The sequence below is a fragment of the Protomyctophum bolini genome, assembly GCF_963924005.1.
Source record: "Protomyctophum bolini genome assembly, chromosome: 13".
Classification (NCBI taxonomy): domain Eukaryota; kingdom Metazoa; phylum Chordata; class Actinopteri; order Myctophiformes; family Myctophidae; genus Protomyctophum; species Protomyctophum bolini.
In genome coordinates this window covers 16,764,431-16,791,836 of record NC_137874.1, presented here as the reverse complement: position 1 = coordinate 16,791,836, position 27,406 = coordinate 16,764,431, and the positions used below count along the sequence as shown (strand labels likewise).

The window sequence follows — 27,406 nt, the reverse complement described above, 5'->3', positions numbered from 1 at the left end:
GTGGTTAACTGTCTGAAAATATGAATGTTATATTTGTGTAGTGTAGTGCTGTCAAATAAATCTATGAAGCTATCTATGAAAATGTTTAATCTGCAACACAATTTTATACAATACTGTATGTAGTGGGGGCCTCATTGGCCTGAAAAACGTTGAAGACTCCTTAACTAAATGCTGTACTGGTGATGTCTTATGTACATGAAAAAGATGGGTGCACCAGTGCAACCAACTAAAACGTTAGTCTGGAGCCCTAACCCAACACTGCACCATCCCTAGATTTCACCCTACACTTAAACTGTGAGGCTTCTCGTTCTTCTTCAGTGACCTGTAGCAACAGGCTCTGATGCTGACTTCTCCTGTCAGCTTGTCTTTATTTGAAACTGTCAGACATAAAATATGACAAGATAAATAACATAGATTGACCAAGACTCATGTGTTAGTGTTCATTGTATTCTGTCAATGCAACTTGAAAGGGAAAATGAACGTGACTTACCTTCATAGTTGAATACATAACATGGAGACATACAACCTAAACCCTTTGTCCAATAACGATGTTGAAGCTTTACTGCTCGCCTTTGCGATTCTGTGGACATCAGTCACTTTCATTTTTGGCAGTTCGTCCAAGCATCTTAATTGTGTAGAAGAACACAGCTGCGGCAGCCATGGCTGAACGAAGTAGTACACCTCAGTAAAACGATGCCTAAACCTAACCCTATTCTTAAACCTACCCCCAGTAAAACTATGCCTAACCTTAGCCCTGGTCCAGTGCTAACAGCGAGTCTCTGGGTCGGCGGAAAAAAGCTGGGGCGAGATGGAATTGTGGCGACCGGCCGGCACCGGACCTGTTACCCAGTGGTAGCTTGTAGCTGGCTGACTGACGTTACTATACTTAAAACTAATAAATAACTGAGAAACTGACAAAACAAACGATGAAAACGAACGGTACGTACATTAACAACATAAACACAGACTTGGACAAAACAAAAAACGAACAATTTAGCTTAGTTAACAGTATCGGAATAAAGCTATGATATTACTGAAGCAATCCCCATCTGTTTTGCATAGACGCGGAAGTAAAGGGGAAGCCCCGGCCTGTGTACTTGGCTAGACTCCGCCCCTTACTCTTACTAGACTTTGTGCAAGAGGAGAATAGTAGTACCGGTATTTAAAGTACACAGACACATCTTTCTCCACCCGGGTGCACGCCTGTGTAGGCACGCACACACACTCTCTCTCTCTCTCTCTCTCTCTCTCTCTCTCTCTCTCTCTCTCTCTCTCTCTCTCTCTCTCTCTCTCTCTCTCAGGTCCCCAAAACAGGTCAGCCCGGCCTCTCGACCGGACTGTGCAAACAAATGGCAGTGGCAGGGGAGATGCACATACACAAGGGGAGGGAGGTACACCGGGTCCAACACACACACACACACACACACACACACACACACACACACACACACACACACACACACACACACACACCCTAACTGATCTAAGTAAGATTACAATGACTGGCACATTTAAGGAAGCTCACACATACACACACATAAAGATGATCTCATAATGACTGACATTTAATTGAACACAACATGTCACATACACCCACACATATAGGGAGCAGAGTCCGGAATAAAAGACCAACGTCTATGGGACCAACGCGACACTTCAAAAGAGGGAGGATGCACCCCCCTGAAGAAATGGACTATTCTGATTGGACTATATTCAAAACTTGGAACTATTAAATATCTCTCCATCCCATGGAATATTCACTCTCTAGAAACGATGTGGCACCGAGGACGGAATGGAGAGTCCAGAGGTCTACCGGTGGCTAATTCGTTGACTTCTGTCGGTAACATTGTCCACATCCATATTTGATTCCTTATGATTGTAATAGGCTCATATTATATTGTTGTAGACTATAGGACCAAACATAAATGTACACTATTTATTAGGGCTTTGATTATTAAAACGTATAGATAATTATAACTCTTTGCTGTGTATTTATTCCAGAGGTTGGTACCATTTTATGGGAAATATAATCATGCAAACGAACACGTGTTGATATCTGGTTTTCTGTCTGTACCTCCTTGGAGGTTAAAGGTGGAAGGCCAGAGGTTAAAATCTTCTCCACACAGCGAATCAGGCTGGATCCCAGACTAGCAAAAACTGTGAAGACAAAAACTTGTTAGGTGGAAATGGGCGTGGCTTATTTAGGGAGTTGTGTAATGACATTGCGCTCATGATTTGCGGCATTTTGTGCAAAACGGGCGACTCTTGCAAACTTTTGAAGCCATCGTACGTAGCCAATCAGGGTTGAAGATTTAAAAACGGACCAATGGGCCTCGATCACATGACAGTTGAGAGAATGTGTACTGATTTGCATCAGGTTTGGACAAAATTGGTATAGATGTAATATAAAATAATGTGTTGGCCACCTCCTAGTGGCACTATAACAAAAATGTGTGTCAGAGGATTTCCCTTGGCCTTCTGGGAGTGTTCACGAAGTTTCACACATTCATAACAAATGAATAATTTGCAACTTGCAACTCATATTTCATACCACATAAATAATAATACAGAACTGGACTAAAATGTCATCATGAAGTCATACTGAGTTTGTTACTTAGGGTCAGGTGAAACACGTATCAAATAGTGTGGAGAAATGGGATCACGCATCGAAAACTCAAGAGAAAAAGGAGCATTGTATGAAATGCTCAGAGGAATAGTACTCTAGCTCATTGTAGAATACATTAAAAGTAAACATCCCTTAAAGTTACAAGAGCTATTACTCTTAAACGAAAGTACTTTCTCTCTGTGTCATATGCAAAAATACACCTTAATTGTATTCCAGTATCATATTTCATTTTAATAGGGACTTGAAACAAGAAGACTCAAGCTCACTGACATCAATAGTATATCATTGTCATCTATCTGGCATAGAAAGGGTTAGAATAACCCATAACATTTTTTTCCCCTTCTTCTTATTTTTTATTACAGGCAAGAGAGAGTCTCATTGGTTTTTGCACAAACCTTCAAAAGTTAGTTTACATCCTGTGGCATAGTTTGTGACAGGCCGCTTCATCACCATTCCAAACACATAATGCAACAGTTGAGTACAACAAAAGCATTTCCAATTACACCAATCTGACTCCTGTTGTTAGAGCCTGAAGACACGTACACATAGGAATGCATACAGAGCTTACTGTAGAATATAACAGGGTTCCTTGAGGGGGGGTTCTAAATGGACCCTTACAAGTCTGTAACTCCATTAAGTGTTCATTTGGTTCCAGAGTTATAGGGGTCCTTAAAAAATAAATAAAAACAAATTAGAACCACTGGACTACTATACTGCCTAATTTATGCTTTGTCGTAAGATGAAGCATAAATGAGACTCATGACTCATAAATTAGATTCATGATTTAGGCTTAACAAAGCATCACATTATGAGTCACTTGTGCGGTATGTACGTTTTAGCCTGGAATTGTTCTCTATTTTTCAGTCAAGGAAACTTAAAAGGTCTCCTGAACACAACATGGTTGCAGTAGTGTGTGTGTGTGTGTGTGTGTGTGTGTGTGTGTGTGTGTGTGTGTGTGTGTGTGTGTGTGTGTGTGTGTGTGTGTGTGTGTGTGCACCTAAACAAAAGCTTTGTGTTAGCAAAATTATTCAAGATGATTAAACTCTCATTCTCAAACTTTCCTAAGATATTCATGTAACATCTACTCCATCTGCAGCTTAGAGGTGGAGGTGTGTACCAATTTAGCCAAGCAAGGATGTTTTTTCTTTTTTTCCCCCTCCTCGGTTCTACTAATGGAGATTTATTTAGCCCTCCAACGCTACAGTGGTCACTTACTGAGGTCACTTACTGTGATTCAAAATGCATTACTTGGCTAACAGAGCTTGTGTGACCTTGAATACAACTCATAATTGTATTAATCACATTAAATAAAATAACAGAACACTTCAGATAATAAATAAAATGTACAGCCAATTGCTAAAAGCGAATACTTAGTATGCCAAAACTGAAGTGACTGATGCTAATAACCGGTGGTCAGTGTGTGTACACATCCCGGACTGGACTGTGGCATACGTTTTGTTTAATCATTCATGGTGCAGAGATGGAAGGCCACCCCCCACAGAAGCTTCAAAGAGCGAGACACTGATTCTCTACCAACTCTGTTCTGCCGGTGACCCTTGCACTTTAAAACTTCTGATAAACAAGGGCACAAATTACAAGCCCTTGAGTTTCAAAACAAGACAGCTCTCCCCCTCCGCTATGGGCCATAGTAGTGCCAGCACTTCCCCAGGCTCCCCAGCTATTGTCTATCAACACATACTGACTACTGTCTACTACTGCAGCCAAAGCCGAAAATAAAATTGGGAAACCAAGAATAAACAAATCCACCCCAGTGTGTACATGTGCACGCGAGCGTACGTGCTTGCGTGCGTGTGGAGGGTCTGGCAATAGTAATGAGTGACTAGGCTTTGCTTGAAATGTAACAGCTAAATAGAGTAGGCCTAGCCACATTTTGAGTTGTTAAATCATCAGCTGGATTAATTCATTGGAAAGATTCACTGCACAATTTTTAACATAACTAAGCCATTTCTCAGTTAGCAGCATTAATTATACTGTCTATTAAGCAGCCATATTTATGTAGCTATTAGATCATGTCAACTTTACTATACAACACATAATATCAATTTATAATCTGTAGTGTCTGTAGGCAGTTTGGGGGGCTTAAAATGTTACATTCCTGCACATTAAACTGGCACACGGTTCCACATCTATGACATAATGACGCATATTTCACATGAATACTTTATTTAATCTGACTAAATGGCGTGAATACTCAAAAAGGTGTTACAAATGTCCTATTAACCAGATTTTAAGTGTTCTCATTTTGAAGACAAGGTGCTGTCAATACTGTGCATAATTCAGTTTCCATTGTACACACACAACAATAGAATGCAATATCCAGATGAATTCTTCCATAGGACTTTGCCTGAGAAATTATATATTATATATTATTCAGAGTTTTGTACTGTTTATTGTGAATGGCCTGTTCTTTCTGTTCGTTCTTTCTGCATACAACTGTAAAAATACAGTAAAATTCAACAATTACATTACATTTCCCATTTTTTTCTTTACTTAAAAAAAGCTTATGGTATCATACAGAGATCATACAGGACGTGACACACTATTAATCTGAATGTACACTTCAATATTGGGCAAAAACAGTCAACTATCAACAGGTACTTTTTTTCCGCTTCTCACATACAAAAGGTTGGGGAGACATAAACTCAGTAGTTCTACCATCATCAATTAGTGCATGATTCAAATCCTCCCCTCCCCAGTTGGACGCGTCATCTCGTCTCTTGGCAGGCCCACAGAGGACATACCCTGACGCCAAGCCAGAAAGAACACACAAAAAAAAGAGGGACCCACTGCCATTCTTGGATTTTCATTCTTCTTACAGGACTGAGAGTCTGTTGTTGCTGTTCCAACACTGAGAGAGGCTTGACGATGCTCATTGTCATATCAGAACTTGAGCAGACACAATAAGGTTAGTGTCAGGGGATATGCAGAGCAACGGGGAAGTAGTGCCGCTCGGCTGACATCGTGAAGGGCACCAGGACCTGCCGGGGAACATTTTCAACATGAATACCAAAGTAGATGAAATACACCTTGCCCTGAGAAGCGACCAAGCTTTAGGGCTGGGCGATATGACATTAGTTCAATATCACAATTTCATTTCATCTTTTGCCTAAATTTTAGATCAGCTATTTTCACTATTTTTGTACACCACCATTGTACAAGCTGCAAGTGCTTATCAAATTAATAGATTCAGTCACTTATAAGAAATACATTTGTTGATATAAGAAATTAAAAACAATTATCCATTCTCGATTAGGACTACTAGATTATATGTTATATATTTTCAAGTTAATTGCCCAGTTGCCTGGTTTATTGTTGTCCATCCGTGTCTCACACCGAAAATAGTGTGATGTGTTGTGAGCTTGTAGATCAGCTATTTTCAGTGCAAGACATTATGCACAACTATTTTCTTTTTAAACATCTGTTTATTATGATTTTTGGCATAGAAGCATTTCAGTAATTATTAACCATAAAATTACAGATCGGACAAAAAATAGCAAAAAACATACAAACAAGAGACTTACAATAAAATGAGACAAAACATAACTCAAAGAAAAAGACAAAAACAATAAAATTATAACTGACAAGGCTGATGACTACACGGCACTCCGAGGACAGAAACAACATCACTATCAATTCTAAAAAACATTTCTGATGTGAAAAAGAAGACATATGCATACATGTGTACCCTCATAGAAAATACAAACATACATACAGTATACACATATCAAACATTAATTAGATGACACTACGGGGCAGAACAACATTAAATTACACCACTTCAGTCCAATGTAACAAGCATTTCAATAATGGGCGACCAGGTTTTTAGATAAAGGTGTTCCCTTTTTGACAAGGTGAATCTGATTTTCTCCATATGCAGCACTCCTCCCAGCTCCCTTAGCCACATTATGCACAACTATTGATGTGAAATGTATTATACTACTATAAATCAGGCTTGTATAACTTTAGACTAGAAAGGTTCAGAATATCTTCCCACAAAGTAAGTTGCATGAACATCCATTTTGTTGCACGCGCACATGCACACACACACACACACACACACACACACACACACACACACACACACACACACACACACACACACACACACACACACACACACACACACACACACACACACACACACACACACACACACACACACACACACACACACACACACACACACACACACACAACACAGATACTGTGTAGAATCTACAGTATCAAGCCTGATCTACTATCTACAGTGTATATAGTAGATACAAGATACACAAATCACTCTGGGCAGGGTAATAATTCAAGAACGTATTCATTCTTCACAGTGTGCATGTTTTATTCTGATGCAACACTAGACAAAATCATTCCTTGTCCCCAGGACAAACTACAATATGAGTAGCTGGGGTTAAAGTGTCAGTGAAAGACAACTACCCTACCCGTGGTGTCAATTACAGTCAGGGTTACAATGTTTATTTTAAGTTTTAACCCAGCAATGGAATGACGCTCATTCCTGGAGCAAAAAACCCACAAGAAAGAATCCCACACACAGTATATGCTCATTTAAATTCAAATTAAATATAGCCATCAGTAGCAGAGCTATACAGTGAGGGCAAAGGCTGTGAGAGTCCTATAGACGCCATTGCTCAGTGAAGGGCTGTCTTTAGTGTGTTCGTTTTATCACGTGCCAACCAAAAACTTTAATATGTGATAAAACATGGCAAAATGATTGAATAATGTTATTTCATTACAATCTGGAATCGATCTGAGTTTTTTCACGTTACCGGTATGTGCAGTTGCGTCTGTCATGACCGCTGTGCCGCCGTGTTTTATCTTAAAATAGGCTTCATAATGTTGTAGACTTCCGCATCTAACTTGTCTTTCAATGTTTTGAACTTTTGTTAACAGCTATGTTGCCCAATACGAGTATTATACACAATGACAACTAATTTGTCATCCACAATGTAGCTTGTCATTGCATTGCATTCTGTCTATCTCTTTGCATCTATCACTGAATCTGTATTGTTCCATCCGCGACCCATTGTGGGCTTGTAGGTCTGCTATTTTCGGTGTGCGGTGAGCAAAAACCAGGCTTCAGACAGTCAGGCGCCGGCTCTCCATGCTGCTTTGCTCTCTTGGGTATTATTTTGCATGTATAAACGGCACGGTGCTGCCGGGGCACATGGTGCATGAATTGTGCCTGTTGCTGTCCATAGGCGGTGGTGCTGAACTATTGCTGTCCATAGGCGGTGGTGCTGAACTAGCCACCAATTGATGCCTTTTGTAGAGCGACCTGCTTTCTTTTCTGTGACCTTCAGCACAAGCGTGTCAAGCGTGTTTATGAAAGCTATTTTACAGCAATCAACATTATTATAATGCACTTGTTTGAGATCCATTGTTGTTCCTTGTTGTTCATTGATGAATTGAAGTACAGAAAGACAATATAGCTCTCTCTTAACCACTTAAACCTTATAGTGTTGCCATAGGGCAAATCCATATTTTATTTGTAAATTGATGCCCTACAGTACTTCATCGTAGCTTGTAAATCGAGTATTTACAAGCTTTACAAGCTTAAAAAAGTGGTTAAATGTGTCTCTGTGTTTTTATAATTATTGAACCAATGGAAAGTATTAAGAAGAGCTTGGTGTGACTAAATAGTAACATTTGATCCATTGGAATGAAGGTTATTTTCTTCCATGTCCTGAAAAGTAATCATTTCATCCAACATGTACTGCATTGAGCACGGTCTCCCAGGGCTGCATAAGGTCGGGCCTTTTTCCCCTCTACACCAAATGTCTTGGCCAAGAATAGCCAATCTATAAGCTAGTACAGTTGATCTAAATTACTTGAATGTTCGTCCCATAATAGGGAAGCTGGTGTTCATGTGGTTAAGATGACAACTCATATGTGACCAGATTTGACTGATAGCCTGCCATCGCGCAAACTCCAGCTTTTCACCAGACGAGAAAAACGTTTATTTTTATTTTTATTATGAGTTAATACCACAGGCAGACTCTTCACATACATACTAGAGCATGTCTGAAATAAGTGTAAGAGCTGAAATCGACATGTAAATATGAAATAAATGAACAACCAATATGTCAATTTGAAGCTATATGATTCCCTGCTTTCATATATGACATGGAAAAACGAAAATTCAAATAAATCCAATGGCAGTCCCTCACTCAAATGTAGTCACATATTATCTTGGCGTGTACAGTAAATGCATGTTGCACTTCATTAGAATGCAGAACATGGAGTGCCATGTACTGTTATGCTAATTCTGTTCTATATTAAAAATTAAACTGCTTACCATAAAGGATTATGCTGGCATTGGTGTTTCCCATGGCATTCATGGCCACACACGTATAGTTTCCATAGTCTTCTTCCGAGACATTGAAAAAGACGAGCATGGATTGTTTACCCTCGTTCTCTATTTTCACTCCATTCAGTCCATTGAAAAGCCTGTGAAAGAAAATTGGCATGTTGAAGGTTTATACATACAATGTTGAAGGTTTAGACATACAATGCAAAACAATTTGCAAAACAAATCTGCTGCCTCTATTTGTCCTCATTGTCAAATTATTGGATTTACAGTATGTATTTATTTATGTACTGTATATGACTGTATGTCTACATACTACATAAACTAGGACAATAATGTCTACACCAACACGTAGCCTACCTCTTTTTTGTACTGAAAAGCTGTCTTACAATGTATTAGTACAGTATACACCACATTATCTGTTTGTTTTATGCATTGCATTGCATCATGTCGTTTTGCAACTTTTGCCTATTTTACAGGCAGCTGCAGAAATACCTTTCGTTATATTGGTAATTACACTGTGCAAAGACCTTATGATGTGTGGAATATCAGCGTCACAATAAGTAGATTGACAGAAAGAAAGTACCCGAGCTGAAACAACCTGACAATGTCATCAGGGTTCTCCAAAGCTCATATGGCATGTTTTTGCTTGTTACACAGTTACGCCTGATATTATACGTGGCTGCACATCAATAATCTCATCTAAAAGCTCACAGCGGCTCGCGGTGTGACGTGTTGTGAGCTCGTATGGCTGAGTTTGACCATCGGCTATTTCCGGTGAGCGACACCGGCATGCAGCTAAATATAAATCAGGCTTTTCTCTTCCTGTGCCTTTATTTCCTTGTTCCATGTTTGCAAGTGGTACACATTTATTGTGACAGTGTTGTCAGCGGGGACTGCAGGGGTGTAAATATAGACGGTACAGGCAGTGCATTTGTGCTGGGGCCCGTGGGGGGGGATAGGGCCCGTGGGGAGAACGGGGCCCTCCAACAATGTGTTGAGGTGGAGAATGGGCTCTCGTGAGTGATTCAGATAGCCGGTGTTCAACTCATGTTAAAATAAATATTTTCTGTACTGTATGCCCTTGAAAAGTTTTTGTTTAGGTAAACTAGTCGGTTGCAATCTATAACAAAATGCATGCTGATTCTATATAATCTATATAAAATAAACTACGAATAAACTATAACAAATAACGGGTATATAATAATTGGTATATTGTGATAATGTGTACTGATATGCAATGACGAGTTTAGATCAGGATCAGGTTCTCAAACTTTTTCATTTCAAGGACCGAAAATATAACATGTATTTAGCTGTGGGCCCCCATTTGAAAAGATGTAGAAAATGCGTATTGTTTCAAACATATTGAATTTCTTTCAATATTTCTTTTTTTTAATGTTTTTTTTGTTTTTGTGGCTTTCGCCTTTATTTTATATTTTGTATGGAGGGACAGACAGTAGGCTGACAGGAAATGGGGAGAGAGATGGGGGGGGGGTGACATGCAGTAAAGGCCGTCGGGATTGGGAGTCGAACCCGCGGCCCAGGCCTTCTTTCAAGCTTTTTTTTTGGTTCGTAAAATATAACCAAGCTATACTATACTTTCAAATAGCTATATAGCTAATAGCTATACTATACTTTCAAATAGCCGATGGGTTAAACTGGTCCTACGGACCCCACTTTGAGAACCACTGGTTAACTGAACGTCTATACGTCAAGAAGCAGAGCACATCTGGGAGAGGCAGTAAGAAACAACCAGAGATAAATTAACAGGAGGAGAAGGTAGTGTAGCAAAACTCCCTAAATTAGATTCCTCTTGCTCTATAGCTAAAGCATAGAGCACCAAAGTCCTGACGTCACTGTCGGAAGAGGGCGTCAGTCCCCAGGTTCATGTATTTTTTATTTGCATTGAAATCCCCATTTTAGATTTGAGATCTCTTCAAATAAGAACTGCGTTTGAAAAATAAACCGATCATCCCGGCCTTTTCACTCCTATGGATATGAAGCATCGACTGAAGGTGGAAATGTACAAATATACCCAAAGAGTAACAAAATAAGCGTTAGAAATGAGTCAAACAACCCAGAGACTACATTTCCGGGTAGGCGGGTGGCGGACACTCCTTTCCCCTTATCCCTAAACTTATTTGCCAAGTTTGAAAAACATTTTAAAATAGTCCCTTCTCATATGACCCACCCTTTTAGTTTAAAAAATAATCACACCCCTCCACCTCTCTCTCTCTCTCTCTCTCTCTCTCATTAGCAGGCAACATTGCAGCACTATCTCTCTCTGTTTCTGGCGCCCCCTACTGGTACCCTATAGTCATATACTCGTGCTCATGGCCACACACATGGGTACATACCACACACATGGGTACATAGGTGTACACGGACATTGCTGGTTGTAGGAGTGGTTGCACCACTCAAAAAGCTGTAATCTGCTAGCATGTCAAACTCGCAAAGCCATACATTTTGCTGCTAACACTATAAATGCCACTTTCAAACTAGAGGCCTCGTAGTCAAATAAACACAGGCTTCTGCTGTACATTATGTTCTGTAATATCCTCTACCGAGCAGGGTAACCCATTCACATAAACACATTACATAAACATAAATATAATCTGCCTTTGGTGGCCGTGGCTGTTTTGTGAAGGGTGTGACTATGAGGAATCGTAAGCCAATGATGTGATTAGATTAGGTCGTTGCCAAAGGGAGAGCTGAGAATCACGGAGATAATCTTATGCTAAACAGTATGGGGAAAAGCCATCACCTACAGTAGTATTGCTAATGTGGGTCCTTTTAAATATAGTAAATCAATGCCCTATACCTGCACAGTTAAATCCTCAGTGTTCATTTATACATGTGTAAAACTGCAAGTGAACAAATATATCCAAATGGACCCGTACATTATATGAACACTCAGGATTCTACGGCATGCTTTTTTAACTAGTTGGTGTCCCAATTTTACACATCAGATTATAGGTGATAAAAAAGAAGAGAAAACAATACTTAATTGAGCATGTGAGCTTGTAGATCGCAATTTTAGAAATCATTTTGAAGTCAAGCGGTTAAGTGGTGCAGTGTTTAAAATGCAGGGAACTTCATTACTGCAAATCTAAACTTGCTGCAATATATCCTGGAATTGATGATAAATGTGATAGATGTGCTCTCTCACCAGCTAATCACACACACATGTTCTGGTCTTGCCCCAAGCTGGTACATTATTGGACTAAAATATTTGAGATTTTATCTGATATATTTGAGGCTCGTTTGGAGCCATATCGCTATTTTTGGGGTACCACCAGATTTTGAACTTCTAACCCAGAAACAGTCTGATATGGTAGCATTTGCCACACTGATAGCAAGACGTAGAATATTGTTAGGATGGAAATCCCCAACTTCCCCTTCTATAGCTATGTGGCTTAAGGATATTATGGGATTTTTAAAATTGGAAAAAATAAAGTTTACAATTAGAGGTTCAACAGAAAGGTTCTTTTCTAACTGGCAACCATTTATCACCTACTTTGAGAATCTGAGAGTACTTCCGACAGACTAATTGAATCAATACTATGTGTTTTTTTGCTTTCTCATAATGATAGAACTGTGTATAGAGGGTGATGTATGACAACGTTCCGAACACAATCTTTTCCAACAACTTGTGACTATCTTTTGAATTTGAATAACCCAACTCATACTTGTATTTATTTTGTTTTATTTTATTTTATTTTTTGTTATTAGTGTGATTGCCCTGAGGGCAATCAGACTATTGTTTTACTGCACTTTTCTTTCTCCTTTATTTTCTTTATACTAGATAAACTTTATTTTGGCGTGCTACTCCTCCCACAGTTTTTGTGGCACGCACTCGAGCCATATGTCAAAACGACGGGCTACATCGGGAATCGTGTGCGTATCAACTGCTAAGACATTTGTCGGATAGTTTAATTGATATGAATTAATTAGTGCATTAAATTTCCACATAGACATGAATGGGAAAATGCAAAAACTCACTTTCAAGTATTTTTTCCTCTGAGACCGTAAGGGCTATACTTACAAGACTTGGAGGAGAGATTCATCATAATTACTCAAATTAATTACCTTAGAAGTATATCGGTCGGCCTCATGGTGGCGCTATAACAGCCAACTTTACGTTTTTGGGTATAACTCTTGAACCGTAGGTCGTAAAATCAAACATATTTTTTCCCTGGATTCCTTGGGTCATGCCGCATCTCCCCATATAGGCCACGCCCATTTGCGTCTAGATAGATTTCCCGGCATTTTGAATTTTGTTCAAAACACACTTTTTGCTCCTCCTCCTACAGATTTTGTCCAAAACTCACAAAAATCGGTACACATGATCTCCGGACCTATCCGGTTAAAACGGCACAGTCAACGGATTTAGATCTTCCGTATCGTTCGGCCGTAATCGTCTTCCGAAGTTAGTGGGAGGGGCCTATTTCACGCAAAACCCCACAACTCACGCACGGAATGTCCGATCCGTCCCAAATCTGAACCGTGTGTCGAGGGTGGCTTAATCAACGCGGAGCCAAAAGCGATTCCATTTTCGACGGCTGCGATGTAGGCAATCACACTTTGCAATTTCCCAGAATTGCCTCTTTCTAGTTTATATTGTTTTTTTTATCTGTACCTAAATTATTATTTTTGTATCCTACTGTTTATATCATATGTCTGTATGTATGTTTGTTTTTGTATGTCTGTACCCAATTATTGATGTTATGTCTTTATATTGTTTTAATGATGACGATAACTGGGGGGAGGGATGGGGTGAGGGGAAAAAAAATGGTATGTTCAAACTGTACTAAATTGTTGATGCCTACTACCAATAAACATATATTTAAAAAAAAAATGCAGGGACAAAACAAGGCCAGTCCTAAGATAATCACTGAACCGAAAAGAGGGACTTGCCTCCGGTCTTCTTTGTACCACTCAAAATCTGCTTTCGGTACAGCAGATGCCTCGCATTGGAGAATTCCTTTTTGTCCAACCGGAGTACCCGTACCTCTTGTCTTGGAAATGAACGGAGGATCTGCAGAATGGACAACGCATCAGAATTGAATACGTTCTACAGTAGCATGCTATAATCTGCTAAATATGCATGATAGTACAGGACAGCAACACTCTATATGTTATGACATAATCATACTGGGTGAAGAAATTATGGTGACTGCAAGGTAAAAAGTGTAGGGTACCGCTGCCCACAGTCCCTCAAGTATGACATGAGAAGTAGGAGAATAATGGCCACACGTGTGTTTGTTTTTGTTTGTTTGTTTTTTGTTCTTACAGTTGACGGTGACTTGAACTGTCCTAGTGTCCGTAGCGGAGATGTCACTGGAGGCAATACATTCATACGTTCCCGACTGTTCTTTGGTGATGGCTGCCAGCTCCAGATGTTCCCCCTCTGTGACAAATCTATGTACGCCTGTAGAAAATACAAGGATATAGAAATAATCAAATTCAACACATACAAAAGCTTCAGAAGGACTTAGATGAAAACAAATACGTACAGGTGAAAACAGGCAATGGTGTTTCTTATTTCTTAGTAATTGAGCCTGTCTGAGGTGGGTGTCTGAGGTGGGTGGGTCCTTGGGTACCTTCAGGATGCTCAGTGACATCATAGAAGTTACAGTAGTTTTGTTTTCCTGCCCACATCCCTGTTTTTGAGGAGCGCTAGCCCCTCCTATAGCTTTTGTCCCCACAAAATTTCCGCAACACAAACATTAAATGCCATTGACAGTAAAGGGAAAATGTACGTCATCTTGTCCCCACACGTCTCATATTTGCCATCGACAATGAAAGACGTTGCCTGTCCTCGTTTACATTTGCGCAGTTCAGGCATTCAAATGCTGTTCACAATGAAACCACCACCAGCCAAGAAGAGATTTCCCTGCTCATTATAAATCACATTCCGTGCTCAGCCAATCAAATCATCACAAATGTCATTCCAGCCAATCACTTTTGGCATCTTCACTTTTATGTCCTCACTTTTATGGCTCAATATGTACTTTGCTCAGCCAATCAAATCATTGCTATGGGGTGATCAGCCAATCATCAGCCAATGTTTGTGTTCACATAAGCTTGGCATCGGATTGTGCTCCCACAATGGGCAGTTGATGCATTTATTACTGGACCATTCGCACATGTCCCAGGAAGGGTGGACCAAACGAGAAGTTTCCAGCTCCATTATTTGCTTTTAGGAATATTTTAAAATAATACGCACAAGTTTTCACCACCCCGGTAAGATGTGCACATGCACGCACTACAGTGGGGGGGGACGTGACAGGCCAACAGAACACACACCAAGGCCCGCCCCCGCTCGATCATGATTGGCGGAAGTGCCTATTCTGGGCATGTGATCTTGGCAAACATTCTGAACAAATAGGTAAACATTTGGCTCACAGCACAATTTGTTGTGAACTTGTGATCAGGCAATGAATATAGTGTTTAAGACAGTATAGTAGTTGAAAATACCAAGATGCAGATTTCATACATACTGTAGGTCTGTGACTTACTGCATGTTCAAGTTTGTCAACAAGTTACTGTGTGGAACACAAACACACTGTGCTGACTACTCATTTTCAACAAGACAATGGAAAAAAAATGCAGACAACTGCTCATTATACAAAGCAAACGAAATCATTGCAATCAAACTACTCCGCTTGAGTAAGACCACAAATTGTCCCAGACACTTCTAGCAATGCTCAAAGCATGTTCTGGTGACAGCTAAACCCTATAAGCTAGCGCTTGTGTGGGTGGGAAAATAGATAGCAGCACTTATCCCAATCAGTGGAAATGTCAATCCAGCAATATCTCTACATTAGCATAATATCATTATGTTTTCCCCAAATCCTCTGCTGCTGCTGGCTGGGGATTCACAGGAAAGGTTGTATAGGCTATGGATAATCAGCTTGTCGCAGAGAACACCATGGGAACTGCTAGAACAGAGAATTGTGTCTCTATACATCTATGAATAGATGTAAAGCAAATGGAGGAAGAAAAACTGAGGTGATGATGGTGATGGTGATGGTGATGGTGATGATGATGATGATGATGATGATGATGATGATGATGATGATGATGATGATGATGATGTCATGATGATGACTATATAATACTAACCTGGCATGGCCAGACTATAGAACTTTGGTGTTGAAATTCATTCAAACTCATTTTGAATAGTGGGCTCAGATTGGTCACTGATTCTGGGGTGAGCGAAATGTAATTCAAACGGAGGATTGCAAGAACAATCTCCCCAGGGATTTATTTTTTCCTGTGACAGAATCGTCTGGTTTCCAGGCATTACCGATTCCTGAATGAATGAATATGTGCCTTAAAGCTGTTTATATCCATGGAGAATCCATGTTTCTGATTATTTTCAGATAACATTTCTCTAAATGAATGTGATTTGAGCTAATACTGGCTACAAGCTATCCTTAAAAACAATGTGGATTTCAAAACAACGTTAAGGCTTTTTGGGGGAACATAAAGATCTAGGAGCTGATGAGCTGTGGTGAAAGAGTTGGTAGCCTATACGTTTCTAGGTCACCTCAGCATTTCCCTCATGCTGGAGTCAGTGGAGTGGTATATCATGTTATCATGATGTATATTCAACCTTTGATGAATTATTCCTTGACAAATCTTTAACCGGCGATTTGTCCGGATTCTCTGTCAATGAGCTCATCACAATTGCATTAGCGCTTTATCAAGGTCAAGGTAAACTTAAGTATCCCCCAAGGGACAATTTGTTACGCTGCCAGCAGCAGTAAATATGTACAATCATCATCAACAATCAAAACACAAAAAATACCCATTAGAAAGAAAATTACATTGACAAGGCCACTAACAGTAGGGACAAATTAGTTTTAAAATCACTTGGTCCTGCATCTTGGCAGATCATATTCTGCGACCAGATGGGACTAACCTGAACTCACTGAACGGGGGTGATTAGCGTCAGCAAGAATTGACTGGGCTGTTTTTGTAACTCTGACTCTGAGAGGTGAAGTTTTGCCCGCACATTCTGACAATACCTTCCAGCCTGTTTCAGTTTTTTCATCAAACCAGGAAATAAAAGAAAAGGTTAAAACAGATTCAATAAAACCGGGCCCTTGCTATTTATAATGAGAAGCGGACGGGCGCTGGTGCCTCTAGGACCCGGAAGTAACCTAGCACTACAAAATGACGACTAAAATACTGAATAAACATCCTTTATGAGGATGTTTGTACACTGAAGGGCCTTTGCCCTAACCTAACAACATCAGTGTTTTCTTCAGAAGTTAACTTGTAATCAGTCTCAGTCAGACACATTCTAACTACGTGTGTTATTTTGCCAAATATGGCAGCATCTTTAGCATAACATAGAAGATACAAAATATACAGGACAAAAAACATTGAGCGCTGAGAGGAATTTTGTTTGGCAAGCAGCAACTTATTTACATAATGCATGACAAGGTAACACCGTTGGAAATCTAAAATATGCTGTAATTGGTACCAGCCAGGTAGTCTAGACCTAGCCCTGGTCCAGTGCATCAGCGAGTCTCTCACTGACGCCCTGCCGGACACCCATCCACTGCCCTCTAGCAATTTTCCCACTGAAAATGAAAAAATGAAAAAAAACGATGGGTTATATGTTTTTTGAAATTTTGAAAAAAAAAAGTTATCCTCGTTTCTCATCATTTTGGACCATGGGCTATAGCCCATATCGTACAGCATACTATAGCACGCAGTTTTTCATAATTTTTTAGGATTTGAAAAAAATGAAAAAAACGATGGGTTATATGTTTTTTGAATTTTTGATTTTGTTTTTATCCTCGTTTCTCATCATTTTGGACCATGGGCTATAGCCCATATCGTACGGCATACTATAGCACGCCGTTTTTCATTATTTTTGAGGATTTGAAAAAAATGAAGAAAAAAAAAACGATGGGTTATAGCCCATGTTTTTTGAAATTTTGAAAAAAAAAGTTATCCTCGTTTCTCATCATTTTGGACCATGGGCTATAGCCCATATCGTACGGCATACTATAGCACGCCGTTTTTCATCATTTTTGAGGATTTGAAAAAAACGAAAAAAACGAAAAAAAAAACGATGGGTTATAGCCCATGTTTTTTATACTTTTATCAAGGTCTAGCAGGCTTTGTTTCGGTGAGTAGTTACGTAGTTTTGTTTATTTTCGGGGAATTCTAAAACTACAGAGCAGTAGCAGGATGGGTGTCAGTGAGAGACTTGCTGACGCACTGGACCAGGTCTAGTCTAGACCTGTCTATCATTTAAATGACAATAACATGATGTCTGCCACTGAAACCATAACATAACTTATTGTTACAGCAATTCAGTATTTACTGAATTGCTTGATTGATTGATTTTGACAGCTATTTAGCTGTCAAAATCATCATCAGATCAAAATTAAATTATGGGTTGATCAGGATGTTGCAAAAATAGTCTACGTTTATTATATGACACACCCAAGTGGCCATTGGCCACTTGGGTGTGTCATATAATAAACGTACCAGACAGGTAGTTCTTTGTTTGGGAAAGAAGGACCAAACACTTTTTGCTGCAAAGCCTGTCTTCCTCACAACAGAGAACAAATACATTTACAATATGACTATGGCATAATAAAAACACACAGAGCAGACTAAGTACAAAATACAAAACAGCACAACACAGGCCATCCAGGCTAGTGAATGTAAAGAACCAAACCATAGCTGACAGATCTACTGATCAAACTACTTAACATTTGGCACTTGTCCGTGGCAGTATATCCTCACATCACATGCTATTTATAGGACCACAATGGAAACAAGCCCCCTGGACCTTTTTTGTGCGATCCTTCTAGCCTGAATGTCTAGTAAAGTATACAGTGCATGGTCATGATATTGCACTACAAGTAGAGGTACTATGCTCACCACCTGGGATGCAAGGCATGAAGTCAAGGCTGAATTGTTCACTGGACTGTTCTTGAACCAAAGACACCTGAGATGAGGCGCTAGGACTAGCATGAAAGGAACCAGCAGCTGATTCCAGAATTGTTGCAGTTGAACTGTTGCAGAGCCCTGTGGCCAGTCTCCAATTTACTCACAAACAACTTGTATTGCCACAAACCTATGGACCATTTGATGGCTAGACACTTTGCCTGCCCAGCTGACACAGCTTGTGTGTCCCACAGGGACACTTTTCTCCCGTTGCAGGCCACTGGCCTTTTCTCTTCTCCCTCACCTATTGCAACAAAGCAATACTAGTCCCCCTGCCTGAGGCATCAGTCTGCACGGTGAAGGGCAGGCTAGAGCTTGGGTAACACCTGCTGCCATCTTTTATCCTGTGTGATGACCTTCCTGTCCTACCTTTAACTGTCCCTTTCACAGCTCCCTCTGAAGCCAGGTGAGGTGAATGTAGCCTGAAAAGGTCCTCCGGCACCACTCATAACCTCTTCACTGAATTACATACTGCGGCTTCCACCCCATGGCAGACCCCTACTCAATGGTACATCCCCCCCCCCATCTTAACATAGCGCCGACGATCTCTCTGGAGACACCAGATGTAGAAATGACAGACAGGAGCTCTACACATACTGTAGTAAGAAAATGGAATATATTATTGCATATATATAATGCATAATATAATGCATTATTGCAAGTGATTCTGTGTGCAACCTCTTCATTTGTAGGAACTCATTGGTCAAAAATGTTGACATGATCCTTATCTCAAAGTATATACTGTAGATTGGAAGGGATCTGGTTGGTTATAAAATAAAAATGAACCGTGTGGATCTTGGGATACAGTATCTGTGATGTACTGTAGTATGACTCCAAATTTGGGCTAGGTTTCGGCATATATAAGTTGTGGTGTACTTCTCACGCGCACGCACGCACGCACGCACGCACGCACGCACGCACGCACGCACGCACACACACACACACACACACACACACACACACACACACACACACACACACACACACACACACACACACACACACACACACACACACACACACACACACACACACACACACACACACACACACACACACACACACACACACACACACACACACACACACACACACACACACACACACACACACACACACACACACACACACACACACACACACACACACACACACACACACACACACACACACACACACACACACACACACACACACACACACACACACACACACACACACACACACACACACACACACACACACACACACACACACACACACACACCTCGCAGAGCAAGACCAAACCACTTCCCTCCTAAGACATCCATGATTCACCCTCATCTAAACCTCTAATCAAGCAATTTAAGTGCCAGCATCTGAGTGGGGCACAACCTTGCTACTCCTCAGTACAAGCTCATTTACAAGGGAAAGTGGGCTTCCCCATCACACTCCATAATTCTCCAAAATAATGGAGGTTTTATGAAGTGTCCATATTTCACTTAATTTTCACCCTCTCCACTGAAGACCATCTGTCTTCCTCCTTATGCCGATTTATTCATTCATCGTGCAACGTTGTCGTGTGCCAAAACTAGCTGATTTACAAGTTTGCAATACATCTAAGCATTACACGTAGCTCTCATCTGCATTGTGGTACAGTAGTTCACAGCATGTCTGTCTACTGCATCACCGTAGAACACAAACAGGCATGCCAAACATAGGGGTTAGGTTATGCACACGCAGATTACACAGATAACGGCCATGGTGTGGCGGTTGTGGGGTTGTAAAATATTTGGATAATTACCTACTTTCTAGTATAATTTTTCATCCGTTTACTTAGTACCACAAGCATACCACAGAGCGCATAGCTTCAAGCGAACTCATAAATCGCAAACACACTATTTAAAGTGATGTTTTGCTGTGGCACAAACAGCAAAACATCACCTTAAAATAGTAAACTGAAGTAGGCCTATAACTTAAAGAGCATTCATGGCACACAGTGTGCCATGAAAGCTCTTTACCAAAGTTATACTTCAGTTTGTTCTGGACTGTCTGATAGTTGTTTTTTTACAGAGAAAATACACAAGCAACTGAATTCATCAAGTAGATGAATACACTTATATACTGTACAATAAAGTGAGGGCTATAATCTAGTGTGTTCAAGCTACTGTACGTTAGTCTGAGGAGCACATATCACCAGCTACTGCATGTCTGCCTACCAATAATCTGGATTTTAAATTCATTGTATGGGCTAAAATTGGATGGCCGCCGAAGGCAACCGGTGACACAACAACGCCCTCGTGGTTATTTTTAAGGACACGACCTTAGCAAAGAGACTGCATGTCCGATTAGTAAGGACCGCCCTCCATCCTTCACATCGAGTTTTATTTTTTTCTTCTCCGAAATTGTTACCACCATCTCGCCTACACAGAATTAGAGCATGGCCACATTTATCAGGAAAATTAAGTTTGAAAGTATGGCTACGCGAGACTAGAGACACTTTGGTCTGGCTGCGAGGAGCAGCACATATAGTAGCACTACTAGACCCTTAATGTGATCCATTACCATATTCATATTATTATAATACCCTGGCTATTGAAAACTGTGATTTTTCTCCGTCAACTGCGGTCACAACAGGAAGCCCAATTAGAATAATCAATGGCTGCTGCATTCTCTGTGCTAAAGAATCTGGTTGTCAGAGCAACCAAAGTGTGAACGTTTCACTGGGAAATATGGACCCAATGTGGCTGTGATGTGAAGCCATCCAAATAAATCTGATGGGTTTTGTGAAAAAAAAAAAGACAATAATGGCGTGGTTTGGGCTTTCAGACAGTTTCAGACTATTCAGCAGTTATCCGACTAGTTGGAGTTAATCCGACTAGTTAGTCGGATAACTGGTTTGAATCCCTACAATAATAAACAATATCTTAAAATCAACTGCAAACTAATTTGTACACTCTCAGAGTTAAAGACCCATGAGTTCTCTATAGAATAGATGACTGGCCCCTTCAACAACACACTGTAAATATCTTTGGCCCCATTTATACATCATTCACATTTCACACTCACGTGTCTCTTATCACGCTATCGGGTTACCCACAAGGAAAACATACAGTCCTGGATGTAATGTACGTACGTGAAACATCACTCCAATTCACTGATTTATGTACCACTGCTATAAACACAGATTCCCTTTGTAATCTTTGAAATAGATTTGAAGAAGCCAATGTACTGGTGATAACATGTTTGTTTTCTCTGTTGCTGTTTGAGCATTATCCCTGAGCTGTAAAACAGAGTAGAAGCAATCATATTTCCTATACTCATATAAAAAACACCCGACTCTGCTCTTTCTTTTAACCACTTAAGCCCCATTATGTATTGACTAAGGTCCCCCAGGGCTCAATAACTCTCTCCCTTTTCTTTTCTTCGAAGAAATAGCCAATCTACAAGCTTGCAACACTTCAAAAAAGCAATGTGTGTGGTGAGCTTGTAGATCGCTAGTAGAAAATGACAGTGTTCATTTCACATACTGCAGTATACAGGACAAAGCTTTTACAGAGTTTTTACACGCATATACTGTAAGCATATACTGTATATATACTGTACTTGCATGTACTTTTGTGAGTGACCAATATCATATGTGAGATCATCACATCAGGTTCTTAGCCGATGATATCAATTGACTGCATGTAAACAGTTTTCGGTTAAGTCTGGAATGTTTAGCTTTAATAGCAGAGCAATGGTCACAGAGTGAAACAAGTGACATTTAGATTTGCATTCTCATGCCAGACCCCTGAAGGGTTTGTGCCAGCTTTGGTGTGGGTCGGAGCAACGGTGCACCTCAGCAACGTTTGGCAGGATTGTTGAATAGTACATACCCATCATACCCATCAAAGGGATATTTTTGCTCAAAGATCACAAATTAATGTAGTCAATGTATGTATGTCAATGCATTTTAAATACAGACTTCTGTGATGTATTGATTTTATATTTAGCTTTCAAACATGTTTGGGTTCATTTTTCTACTCAGGATTTTGTGAGCACCCCAGACAGTTTCCAGTTTACTGCTGTAGTTCAGCAAAAGATCAGCAAATGGTATCCCAATGTGCGCCCTTTGGGGGGGGCAAAAAATATGTACAGTAGGCAATAGAAAACTAAGATAAATGACGCATATCAGGAAGAGCCTGAAAATACAGATAAATCGCCTCACATTTCCCTGGATGACGCCGTTCTATTGAAAAGGATATCGCTGCTTAGACATCTACTCTAATTAAACAAATACACTACAGTATACAGTATGCTGCAGCTTACAAAACTAAAGATTACTAAAGATGTATTTGTAAACACAGCATGCATTAAAACAGCAACATTAAAACCCACCATTGCATAAAACATATAGGCTAAAGGGATAAAGATGGTATGATAGTTATTGTTAAAATAAGTGGTAAAAATATACTAGACTAGTCCTTATACCCGTTTGAATATATGAACACGACACACACACACACACACACACACACACACACACACACACACACACACACACACACACACACACACACACACACACACACACACACACACACACACAATGCGTGCATGTGAGACAGTGTTGTTATGAGGCTTGGAGCTGTGGCAACCACGCATGCGCAGTAAGGGTGTACTGTAACAGTGGGAAAATGCAAATAAACAGCGTTCAGTTTGTTAATTTGGAAAAAGGGCTTTGTGGTGCCCTGCATAACATGATGGTCGATATCTGTGTGCAAAATGCAGTTGAACTGTGCAAGTGAGGGAGAGCATGGGGGGGGGGGTACGACATACAGAGAACACACACACACACACACACACACACACACACACACACACACACACACACACACACACACACACACACACACACACACACACACACAGACAGATATTTCTTAGCTTAGATTCTGATATCCCACAATAATTGCTATACAGTTCAGCAGGGCTGTACTGGGACAAACATTTGGCCTGGTCATTTTCATGCAGATTTGTCACTCACTGATAGGTACAGTGAAATTATCATGATGGCCCTGGCAGAATGGCAGAAGACCCGCAGTGGTCCGCAGGACCACCGGGACCTTTCCAGGTGGCCTACCACCAATTGGCCTGCCTGCCTGCCTGTCTAAAAGAATAATAATCTTTTATTTATATATATATTTTTTTAATCATATGATAATTTCAGCGGCATCCTACGGTCGTGGCCCACCGGGAATATGCCCAATACGTCCTGTGGCCAGTCCGCCCCTGCACTTCAGTGAAGGGTCTCCCTGTCTCTCCAGCTCTTAAACAGACAACAATACATTTTCAGATCAGGAAACCAATATTATCCAATCAGGAGAGAGAACTCATACAGTATACAGGATAAATAAATGCAATTGGAAGTGATGCAACCAAGGAAATGAGCAGACAATATTGCAACTGGAACACTATAAAATGCTCTACAAGCTCACAATGTGTCATACACACACTGTGTGATGCATTGCCTGCTATTTCCGCCTATTATGTCGTACCCAAAACAGGGACGCTAGGGTTCATGTTCGCATTTGATTACATACATAGCTATGGTCCTGGAAAACATATTCCTCATAGTTTAATATCGTCCTAATTATTAGACTGGAATTCGGAACAGCAAGCACAAGCATATTCTGTACCAGCCAAGACACAGAAGCCATCATTGTTTCTCCACAAGAGTGTAAAATAGCAGTGCATTGTTCAAAGCAGCTATTGTCAGCTTAAAAGGGAGGAAATATATTGGCCTTCTGCTCCCACCAGCCATTTAATTCATGTATGACTTCTGCCATATGCCCTTTAAATCTGGAGTGGTCGTTTAGCATTCTCCCTAAATATTAACTACCAAAGCTTCATTGAGATACCATCTGTCCGGGGAAAAAAAAGGTTTTTCAGTCACAGCTGACGTTGGAAGGACGCAGGAACCTGTCCATGTCAAATGCAGATAAAAGGCCATCAGAAGATTTGAAATGAACTGCGTGCGTGCGTGCGTGCGTGAACAATGGCCTTTAAAATGATCAAATAAAAAAAGTCCAACGTATCTTACTAACTTGTGGACCTGTTCTGTGCAAAAGTAATACAATTAATTCACCAAGCCAAATAATGCATTTCCAAGAACAGCAATACAGTTGTTTTAAATAGAATAGGCCTATATACAATATAAAATATGTTCATAATGGCCTTGATTGGAGATCATATTCTTCTTTTATTGTCTCTTGCTCAGGCTGGTTCAACAGTCAGTCACTGTGTAACCTCTACCTCACATGCCTCACAGCCCCTACAGTTTGCCATGATTTAATATAAACACATCACAGGATGCATTCCAGCAATTATGAGATTCCCCAGTGCCAATGATTAATGATGAATTGCTGACCATTATTGTTGCCCAAAACATCTAATTGTGATATGCAATCATCCATGAATGTAAAAGGTCCTTTCATATGACAATTATGACTTATGTGAGAGTAAACTACACTAATTAAAAGACTGTTGACATGCGTGCAGGCGCTATGTTGAAAGTAATGGGTGCACCAGCACATTTGTTACTCTGCAATGCAATGGAAAACTAAACATTATCTTAACCAGAGAGATGCCACATGCAAATCTATTCCTAATTTCCACTCAATTGCAAACCATCTGTTTCACATTTAGTGCTATCATTTATTGAAAAATTAGGGCCTAATTCACGGCAGCATTTTTTCCAGTCGAGCTCTTATTTTGAAAAGCCACATTTTCACTCGACCGGAAGTGGATTATCCCTGCCAGCTAGACGTTGCCAAGACAACCTTTGTTTACATGATGGATCTATGCCGGAGCACTGGAGAGCTCCACATCGCCGTCTCTGTGCCGTCAAAGAAACGCTGTTTTGACCAAAATGCCATCTGGGACAAGGAATAGGAGATACAGGCGATTTAAAGAAACGGATAGAATGGATTATTATGGCGACGACGATCTAAGATGAACGATCCAGTGCTGTGCTAACAACACAGCTAGCTAACCGGCTAACGTGAGTAGCATTATGGGTCGCTCGATCGAATGCACTATAAAAGCGCAATTGCCGAAGGGCTTCGGCAATGGCGTTAAGCGTCAGCATCAAAATTAGGCTTCAATTGCCGAAGGGCTTCGGCAATGGCGCGGAAACGGTTAAGTACTAACTAAGCCCCTTCCTTTTTTCTTTCTACAGCAGAAACGTGTTGCAGTATGCTTGTAGATCAGCTCTTTTCAAAGATTGTTGGCACAGAATAGGGACGGTGCGGTTCATGTGGTTAAATAATGGGTTGATCCAACATACTGTACTACAGTATGTGAGATAGCGGCCATGGATCAGCAGGTAGAGAGAGAGGCCATCTGGGAATAGGAAGGTCACAGGTTCCATCCTCGGCTCCTCCAGACTCCACGTCTGAGTATCTCTGAACAAGACACTTAACCCCCAACTGCTCCCCGGGCGCTGTTAAAAATAGTCACCCACTGCTGCTAATACTTAGGATTATATAGAAAAGGCTAGATGGCGCAAGGCGGTGTCTATACAAAACAGTTCACCGTCATCTTGCAACAACTTTTCTGGTACGTTCTATGGTAGCTGATGATCTGCTCAAACAAAAATACTTTTAACTCGCTGAAATTTTGATGGATTTACGAAGGTTTTGTTTTTTTCTTTTTACAAATTTCTGCTTCACTATGATCCTGGTCGTTTTAAATATGCTATACATACATTTGAGTGGAGAGTTGAGTAGGCTTTATGAGGTAAAATGTCGGTTACATACAAATCTGCTTAGCCTTTAGCTTGTTAACATGCAGCAATTGACCAATCAAATGTGATAGTTTTGTATTGTAATGTTTTCACCCTGCAGGATATACTGTAGCAGTTATGAGTTGCACAAAACCTGGGTGAAAGGTTGGCCGGGGAGCGGGGACCATGGAAGAAATTATTAAAACTTCACGCCGATTGGCCAAAAGGGACCATGGCCAGGCACAAAAATGCACAACTAAAAATAACAGTTAATAATAGATAGAATAACATAATACTACAAAACTTTGAAAAAAGGGGTTGTGTTCATGCAGCAGCATCGTTTAACGTGCATGTCTCCGATTGGCTAGTTGGCTAGTATTCCATACACACTTTTTAGATATTCACGATGGAATGTACACTATGTGCTTGGCATGCTCAGCATGCATGACACTGATTGGCCTAGCAGTATGAACAATTTGCTGTGGACACGCAGGACCGAACGCATGGTCTCTTAAGCTCGCAATAGAATAAAGTTTTTTTTTCCATTGACCTACTCAACTTAAAGCGGATTACTGTAGCTCTGCTTTCATGCCTGTCACATAAAATAAGGAAACAGTTTCACATCTATGAATAGCCCCTACTCGTGTCAGCAAAGGCCCGCCCAAATCAACACCTGAACACAAAGCAGCAAAAATCCCAAGATATACAGCGT

General features: G+C 40.4%; 1 protein-coding gene across 2 annotated transcripts in view; it reads right to left on the bottom strand.

Moving 5' to 3' along the window:
- Positions 1-3,578: 3,578 nt before the first annotated feature.
- The window catches only part of opcml (opioid binding protein/cell adhesion molecule-like), a 252,494-nt gene continuing 228,666 nt past the window's right edge, over positions 3,579-27,406 (bottom strand). For both annotated transcript variants that reach the window (XM_080780138.1, XM_080780137.1), the window contains 4 exons: positions 14,260-14,397; positions 13,884-14,004; positions 8,955-9,106; positions 3,579-5,625 (listed from right to left, as the gene is read on the bottom strand). In XM_080780138.1, the coding sequence (XP_080636264.1) occupies positions 5,528-5,625; positions 8,955-9,106; positions 13,884-14,004; positions 14,260-14,397 (509 nt within the window). In that variant the 3' untranslated portion in view covers positions 3,579-5,527. The remainder of the gene's footprint in view (positions 5,626-8,954; positions 9,107-13,883; positions 14,005-14,259; positions 14,398-27,406) is intronic.